General features: G+C 49.8%; 1 protein-coding gene across 1 annotated transcript in view; it reads left to right on the top strand.

Moving 5' to 3' along the window:
• Window positions 1-5910: 5910 nt before the first annotated feature.
• Window positions 5911-9021, top strand: part of GUK1 (guanylate kinase 1) — an 11813-nt gene continuing 8702 nt past the window's right edge. Inside the window, exon 1 of the mRNA XM_010292298.1 lies at window positions 5911-6022. Within this exon, the coding sequence (XP_010290600.1) occupies window positions 5911-6022 (112 nt within the window). The remainder of the gene's footprint in view (window positions 6023-9021) is intronic.

Raw genomic sequence — 9021 nt, 5'->3', positions numbered from 1 at the left:
TGGGGATGGCTGAGCTCCCCCGCCGCCCCTCCCAGGGTCTGCGTGTGCCGCTCTGTGCACGCGGGACGGGCGTGGGATGGGTTGGTGTGGTGTGGTCCCCTCCAGGCACGCCGGGGTCCCCATCGCTGCTCGGGGGCGGCTCTGAGATGTGGTGTTTAGGTAAAGCCCAACGGGATTTGCACCCTGAATGGGTTGGGTTTTGTGCGTACCCTGCGAGATGGTGAGGTCAGGCGGGGCTTCTGCGGTCAGCACCCTTCAGGTATCCAAAAATAAAGCTCTGTGTGGTGATGCGCAACGTACACGAGGGGAAGCGGGTGGCAAAGCTGCACCCGTCAGAGCTTCGCCTCTGTAGACATTAACTAGCTGGAACCATTGGGTTGGTTAAACTGGTCCAGTTCTGCAGTAGGACGAGGTCTTGGGGTGATTCCTGGCCTCATCTGTGGCCTGGACTTAGCTGGTTTGTGCAGTGACCTTGAGAAAGCGGTTCTTGTTCCTTTTGCTTCATCATTGCTCCCCGCAAAGCAAGGAGAGCGAATCCGTGCAGCCAGCGGAGGGGCTAATTAACGCTTTGTAGATAATTGTTTCCGGGAAAAAGGTGGCTGAGTAGTCCCACCAGCTCTGGGTACCACGGTGGGGATGCTCTGCTCCTGTGTCAGTACTGCAAATAATATGCTTTATTTAAGCAACCCGCTGGCTGTCCTGCCTGGTCTCTGTGTGCTGGGAAACTGCAAACAAAGCCCCGGAGCTTTCGCCCACCCCGACTGACCAAGCGTGGCTCCAGGGCTGTGGCCGTTGGAGCAGTCGGTGCCACCTGACCGGTCGAGGGGACGTCCTGCCCTCAGGGCTCTGCATAGACCTCAAGATGCTGAGCATGCGCCTGCTCTCAGATAATGTTAAACTTTGTTGTGTTACTGTAGCTGGGCTGGGTTTTCAGAAAGTGTTCCAAAATTTAGAACGGTGGGACTCGCAGCTTTATAACAAACCTGCTAAAAATAGGGAATGGGATTATAATCCTAATCCAGGAGACCTTTCCTGGGGCTCCAGGGAAACTGTCCTTTAATCTTCTTTTCTCCTTTGTAAGGGGGCTTTACCTTCTCTGTAAAGCCTCCCTGCTAGTCAGCATTAATTTTGTTTAACTCTTGTGATGTCTTGTCCTTCGCTTTACTGGTTGTGTTGCCGCCTCCCACTTAGAATCCGGGGCAAGTTTAGCACGCAGGAGCAGACTGAGAAACATTCTTCACGCTAGTGACAACCTCCTGTGTCCTCCGTTGGTCACCACCTCGTCTTTTCCCAGCCCAGTGGGGTTCACGTGGCTGTTTGTCGTCGGTCCCAGATGTGGCACTTCCCCAAATATGAGGGTCTTTATTTAATAACTGTGCTGCTCTGTTGCTGGTCAATTCCAGCCTGTTGTGGTTTTGGTGATATGTGGTGGTTAGGCTGGATCCAAAACTGTTTTAGGAGTAACCCGTTGGAGGCGAGAGACGCTTTGTGCTGGATGTTTGCAGATTGGCTGTTCTGAAAATACCAAAATCTGAGCAAAGGGGAAAAACATTGAGCTTCTGCTCAAAATAAATACGTACCTGTAATGTTACTGCTGCACACAGCTTGAAAACATGATGCGCAGGTACCTTACTGGGCTGGGAGCCAAAGAGGAGATTTTCAAATCCTTGTATCCACCACATCTGGTTTCTCGAGCTTTTTTTGGCACTTTACTTGTGGTTTTTGAGGACTTCAGGCTGCCGGAGTGAGGGGAGCTGTGTCTGACAGGGCTGGGGGAGCGGAGAAGCCCGGTGAGGGTACTAATATTGGTGTGCAGACTGGCTTGTCATTAGGAGTGATTCCTCGGGGTCAGGGCGCGTGTTTAACCAAGTCTGATGGTGGAGGTGAGGGCACCCGCTCCCACATCTGCGCTGCTCACGTCTTGAGGCAGAGATCGTCTCCTCTCTTCATCCTCCTGGGACATCTTTCACCTCTCTGGCCCCGAGCAGCTGCCCCAAAATCCTGCTCCATGCCGGGTGGGTGGGTGCCTTCTGAAAATGCTCTGTGGGAGCTGTTTGTGCTCTGCGGTGGCACAGATTCCCAGTTTGCCACGTGGGTGTTTCTGCTGCCCACGAGGGCCCAACTTCTTCATCTGCCAATGGAAATGGCTTTTTTTCTTCTCTAAATTTTGTTTTCCTCTGCAGAGCTCCAGCAAAAGAGAAGGGATATATTTGGAGGGAGGCAAGAGGAAGCACCTGCAAGTCTCTTGCCTTATTTTTAGCCTGTTTCCCAAAGAAGCGAGACCTGTGATTGCGACCCATGTGTCTTTTTTTTCTTCACTTTAGTTCTGAATATTTTTTGTGGAGGAAAAAATAAAAAAGGGAGTAAGGTCAAGGAGAGCATCTCCATCTTCCCCTGACGCCCCACCAGTGGTGGCACAGACCCTGCAGGGACCCACCATGGAGGTGCTGGGACATGCTATTTGGAGGCTTGGGTTCGCATCTGCATGGGCAAGAGAAGGAGTTTCCTTGTGGCCTTCGTGGAGTAGCCTAATCGGTGACCTGAGGCAAAGCAGTGGCTGGAGGCAACAAGCTGTGCAGGTTTTGGTCCAAGAGGAGAGAAGCGTTTTCTTCAGAAGGTGAAATCCTGGCTAAAAACCAAGACTGACTGATTTTCTAGACGACTTGCCTCAACGACATGACTGTTGGGTGTGTAACGTGAGTGTAGTAGCTTTATAGCCTGGGTTTTATGCCTGATGTGCAGCAATGGATGGGCTCTTAGGTGACGTTCTTGGTGTCTGTGGGCGTCACCAGCTAAGGACATGCTACGTTTGACAAGGAGGGTGGGCTGGAGACCTCCAGAGGTCCTCTCCAACCTGAACAAGCTGGTGGTCTCACCCAGGAGGTACCACAGCTCCCTCTGAACCACAGATTGCAGCCCTTCCCCATGTGCGTTTAGGTGGTGACTGCAGGGCACGTGTGATCTGTGAGGTTACGTGCACAGACAGGGATAGTTTTGCTGTTTGCCGAAGCGCCGGGCCGGCACGTGCCGGCACCCATCAGCCTCTTAGGGGTGTTTGACTGCAGCTTTCCCAGCCAGGAGAGCAGGGAGCAAGAAGAAACCATGAGAGAAGATTAAAGACCGGTGAGTGGTTTTCATTGGCCATCTTAAAATTGCAGCTTGCTAATTAAGGCATTAGGCAGCTCACAAATAGCCCAGCTGTCTGCTGGCTTGCTCGTATTGCGAGCCTGTCGCTGCTGCAAGGAGCTGGACTTTATACCTTGGCTGAAAGGGAGTAAAAGCAAAAGGTATGGATGCGTTGGAGCCTGCTCCCAGGCAGCACCCTGCCCGTTCCTCTTACCCCTTCCCAGTTTGTCTGGGGTTGAATGAAATGATTTTAAGTGATTTGGGCAGCTTTAAATTCCTCTTTTCCTATTGGTGCCTGCTAAAGGGCAGATGAAATTTTGAGGGGGGGAAAGAGGAAAGCTCTGTGAGCATCCTGGCTGGGATCTACAGGTGGGGACTGGGACTTGTGCATCCAGAGCAGTTCTTGTTGGCACAGACGGATCACGGTGGAGGGGGAGCTGTGAAACGCCAGGACAAGGTCTGTGCTGGCACCTGAATGGCATGTGCTGGGGCTTTCCATGGTGGCCGAGGAAGCCGGTGGCAGTGAAGGAGCATCGTTAGGGAGCAGCCATGTTGTGAAGCGCGCTGGGATGACTGGAGGGTGACAGACTTTGTGTAGCTCCTCTTCTGGAATGTTTTGCAAGCAGTAGTGAGGGTACACCCGTCCTATTTGTGTGGGCGAGAGGAACTGGCAGGGGCAGAAGAGAAGGAGATGCTTTGGACAACTTGGCAAGGGCCCCTCTGCTTCCTTGCTGCAAGTGCTGAATTGCATTTCGCTGGTGAGAAGGTGCAGGAAGGCAGGCTCTCCTCTTTTCATACTGAACATTTGGGCAAAACCTGTGATATTTGGAAATTATCAAAGCTTGGGGGCTAAGGGAAAGACAAGACCGGTCCCCAGAAGGACTTCTTAGAGGTTTGTTCAGACTTGTGGGTTTTTTTCAGATGATGGAGCCTAATCCAGCATCGTGGCCATGCACGTATGATGGGACCGTATATGCACGTATAGAAAACTCATATAGCTGTGGCACTGCCCGATAGGTGTCTGCACAATCGCAGAGCTGTGCGGGAGGGATTTAGGGATAAGGAGGTATCCAGCTCAGGCAGGCTGGGGTCAGGGAGGCAGCCCGGCTAGATTAGCCTGCTGCGCGATCCACGGCTGATTTTGTAAGAGATGGCATTTGGCTTAAGGCTGTTTAAAAAGTGATTTGTAAGGTCAGGGTGACATTGCTATGATCTAATTTAAAATGGAAAGGCATTATTCCGTCTTGTTGGCTGATTGCTTCTGAGGCCACACCCAGCAAATGAGGTTACAAAAAAATGCATTTCCAGGGGCTTGGCTTCTTGCAGAAGGTAATTGTTTTTAAATAGGAAAAATAGGCTTGTTTGATTTGTCCTGCTGTCATCATCACCTCTGTCTTAGAAGCTGCTGAATCACTGGACGAGGGTCCCCAGCGGTGCCCCCTGCGCTGCGGTACAGGATTTTCTTCTTTATTCACGTGTTGATAATTAACTTTTCTCCCTCCCCAGAGAGGCAGGCACATGAAAACACCCAGTCGGTTTTTTTTTTCTGTCTGAAGAAACAACTGCAGAAAGGTCTGTGTGGCCCTAGGCTGTCTTTTTTTTTTCTGTACTAGGAATCGAACCCTTCTTTCTTGCCACAAGACACCTTGAGCTGGAGTTAGTGCTCCAGGAAACACGGAAATAAAGCCCAAAGCATGTTCATGTCCCATATGATGCCTGTGTTCAGACTGCTGTTGCAAGGCTTTGGGGTTTAGTGGTGGAGGACATGCAGGGCTTCTGGGTCTGGGCTTTGGCATATTGTCTGCTTATGGGAAGGGCTTTGTGTGTGGGTATTTATCCCAGGACTGATCTGAAACATTTAACTGTCCATCATAGGCTCGTAGCTTGTACTTGTTAGGGTGTAAGTGGGCAACATAAAAGGTGTGGAGGTCTCCTGGGCATCCCGTCCCTTGCTCGGAGCTGTGTATGTGTAACTCTGGCTGATTTCTGCCCTTTTTTCTTGCCAGCATCTCCTGCAAACACTCCTCGAGGCCTCTCCCCATGAGAGGGAAGTGGCCATGACTATACCTCTGTTAGTAGGGACAAGTACTGCGTCCAAGCCCAGCATGTGTGGACGTCCCGTGATGTTTCCAGATGCCACCAGGTGCAGATAGCACTTTTCTCCTGTTAGAGAAAGTCTTCCCTAGGATTTGAGTCCTAGAAGGATCCAACTCTGGTGACAGAGAACAGAGCTAGGACAGAGCTGGCTTGAATTATCCCACTTTAGTGGCAGCTGAAGCTGTTTCCTCCTCCTTTGGGTTATGTCCTATGAGTTTAACCTCAGACCCTTAAGAACGAGTGTTCACACTGCAGTGATACATGTCCTTTACTTGTCCGAGGTATTTGTTCCCAGGGTAAGAAGTGGGGCCAGCAGCAAAGCAAGGTGAAGCTGTCCTGCTGCATTGCTGGTGGCCTCCGCTGTCTGCTTTCCAAAATGACATCTGAGTCCTCAGGACTCCCAGCCCGGATCTTTTGCAGCAATACAGAGGTGGCAGCTCCCACTGTCCGCAGCCAGTTTGCTAATTTAATAGTTCTTTGCAATTCCCTGGTATTTTTTGCACTCTCAGTTACTTCCTATTAGCTCTAGGCTTGTGATTTCTTATCATTTCAGATTTGCCTGCAGAAACTTGTATCCGAGGGTAGAGGACAGACACAATTTTGTGGGCTGAGCAACCCTGGGAATCCATAGTTGTGTTTTTTCATGGGTGTTTCTAACCAGACTCATATTTTTCTGTCTCTCCAGCCATGCAGGGACCGAGACCAGTGGTTCTGAGTGGCCCATCAGGTGCAGGGAAGAGCACTTTGTTAAAGAAATTGCTTAAAGATTACGAGAACATCTTTGGCTTCAGTGTCTCCCGTGAGTATGTCTCTGGGGAAGAGCAGTGGAGAAGTGTGAGGCCGCTGGCTCAGAGCCTGCTTCTGTAGCTGTATTCATGCCCCAAATAATGGGCTTCCATGGCTTGCCTGTGTCCTACTCTGTCTGTGGGCTCTTTAGGATGTTTAAATAAGTCAGGATGCCTTATGTGGCAAGTCTAAGATTTGTCTGGAATAGCACCCTTTCCAGGTCTGGTGACTCCCCACACCTCTAAGCACAACCCGGAGAGGTGATGAGATTTTTCTGAGTGATTTTTTCACTCTGAAAGTAACAAAATCCACCCCTACATACCTTTGCTTCAAAAGCCAATTCTTTCCATCCACCTATGGGAGCTGATGGGGATTTTAACAGCCCAGGGGCTGCACACCAGAGTCTCAGGTTTAAAATAAAAAGAATTTCATGAAGCCGATCTCATTACCAGGTCAGTCGGTGAAACAGTTCACCCCATCACCTGCGTGTGTTCCTCCTGCTGCCCTGGCTCTGGTGGTTTGTTGAGTTTTTCTGCCTCAGTCACTAAGTGCTGGCCAAGAGTCTTTTTTTTTTCTATATGGGATGGTTCCCTGTAATGTGAAAATAACCCCTGGCCAGCTGGCTCGGTCCACTCACGCCTGCCTGCAGGCTGTGCTGAAGTCGTCCTGCATCCACAACAGAGTAAGTGCAGGGAATTTTCATCAGGCAGCTTTCTTGCTGCAGTACTAATTTTGTTTCCTTTTCCTTGAGTGACACCTTAAACGTTATCCTCAGAGTCTGGGCTGTGTCCACAGTTTATTCCCTGGAGCTCTGCAAGGTGTTTTTAAGTATGTTACCAAATTTTTTTTTTTTTTTTTTGCTGACCTAATGCTTTGGGTACTGCAGGTGAAATCCTTGCTTTAAGATCCGGATTCATTCCACCATAAAAGAGCAAATACTAGATGTTTAAAAATGTAATGTTACTGGAGATGAAAAAACTTAAAATTGTTTTTCCTTTTGTGTGTTTTATCCTATGCTCTTGATTGAACTGAATCTCTCATCTCACTCCAAACTAAATCTTACAGTTTTCCGCAAGGTTGCCTCTTAGTAGATATTTTTTTCCTCAGTCTCCATAGGCCACTTAGACCTTGGCAACTGGTGCTTTATAAAAACTTAGAGGTGATCAGAGCCTTATTGCATTAGGTTAACTCCTGATGGTCCTAAATAAAATAATCGTCATTGCCCTCCGTGTTGACCATCAGCTCCTTTTTGGTTTGCAGAGCATGTGCTTACATTAATACTAGTTTGAACGACTTCCAACAGGGTTCAAAGGCTGGCTGATTTATTCACCTACCTCTCGCAGGAGTTCATGCTTATTCATTAAATCTGGCTATTTTAAGCACCTATGTAGTTGCTGCGTGATCTTTTAAAATGAAGATAACTCTGTGAAGTAGGGCACCGCTAATTCCCCTGAACTGAGGCAGAGGTCCAAATAACATGTCTAGGATTGGAGAAGTAAGGAGAGGAGAAGTAAGGAGGGGGCTCAGCAGAACGGCCACCTTGGACTTGCACAGGGCAGACTTTGTCCTGTTTAGGAGCCTGGTTGACAGAATCACTTGGGAGGCAGTCCTGAAAGGCAAAGGAGTCCAGGAAGGCTGGACATTCTTCAAGAAGGAAGTCCTAAAGGCGCAGGAGCAGGCCATCCCCGTGTGCTGAAAGATGAGCTGGCGGGGAAGACGACCAGCCTGGCTGAACAAAGAGCTTTGACTGGAACTGGGGGGGGGGCGGAAATGAGAATTTATGACCTTTGGAAGAAGGGTCAGGCAAGTCAGGAGGACTACAAAGATGTCATGAGGTTATACAGGGAGAAGATTAGAAGGGCCAAAGCCCAGCTAGAACTTAATCTGGCTACTGCCGTAAAAGACAATAAAAAATACTTCTATAGATACATTAGTAACAAAGGGAGGGCTCAGGAGAATCTCCATCCTTTATTGGATGCAGGGGGAGACATAGTGACAAAGGCTGAGGTACTTAATGCTGCCTTTGCCTCCAGCTTTAACAGTAAGACCAGTTGTTCTCTGGGTATGAAGCCTCTGAGCTGGAAGACAGAGATGGGGAGCAGAATGAACCCCATAATCCAAGGGGAAATGGTTAGCAACCTGCTGCACCGCTTAGACCCACATAAGTCTATGGGGCCAGATGGGATCCGCCCAAGTGTACTGAGAGAGCTGGCAGACATGCTCACCAAGCCACTTTCCATCATTTACCAGCTAACCAGGGAGGTCCCAGTTGACTGGAGGTTACCAAATGTGACACTCATCTAGAATGGCCGCAAGGAGGATCCGGGGAGCTACATGCCTGTCAGCCTGACCTCGGTGCCAGGGAAGTTACTGAGCAGATCATTTTGAGTGCCATCACATGGCACGTGCAGGACAACCAAGTGGTCAGGCCCAGTAAGCATGGGTTTATGAAAGGCAGGTCCTGCTTGACCAACCTGATCTCCTCCTATGACAGGGTAACCCGCTCAGTGGAAGAGGGAAATGCTGTGGGTGTTGCCTACCTGGACTTTAGTAAGGGTTTTGACACCATTTCCCACAGCATTCGCCTGGAGAAACTGGCTGCTCATGGCTTGGATGAGTGTACCTTTCACTGGGTAAAAAACTGCCTGGATGGCCGGGCCCAAAGAGTAGTGGTGAACAGAGTTAAATCAGTTGGTGGCCGGTCACAAATGGTGTTCCCCAAGGCTCAGCACTGGGGCCAGTTCTGTTTAAAATCTTTATCAATGATCTGGATGAGGGGATCGAGTGCTCCCTCAGTAAGTTTGCAAGTTGGACAGGAGTGTTGGTCTGCTGGAGGGCAGGAAGGCTCTACAGAGGGATCTGGACAGGCTGGATCAGTGGGCCAAGGTCAACTGTGTGAGGCTCAATAAAGCTGAGTGCTGTGTTCCATACTTGGGTCACAACAACCCCATGCAACGCTACAGGCTTGGGGAGGAGTGGCTGGAGAGCTGCCCGGCGGAAAGGGACCTGGGG

Source organism: Phaethon lepturus, unplaced genomic scaffold, assembly GCF_000687285.1.
Source record: "Phaethon lepturus isolate BGI_N335 unplaced genomic scaffold, ASM68728v1 scaffold16880, whole genome shotgun sequence".
NCBI lineage: Eukaryota > Metazoa > Chordata > Aves > Phaethontiformes > Phaethontidae > Phaethon > Phaethon lepturus.
Note: the sequence above shows the minus strand (reverse complement) of the source record. Positions and strands in the feature narration are given on the sequence as shown.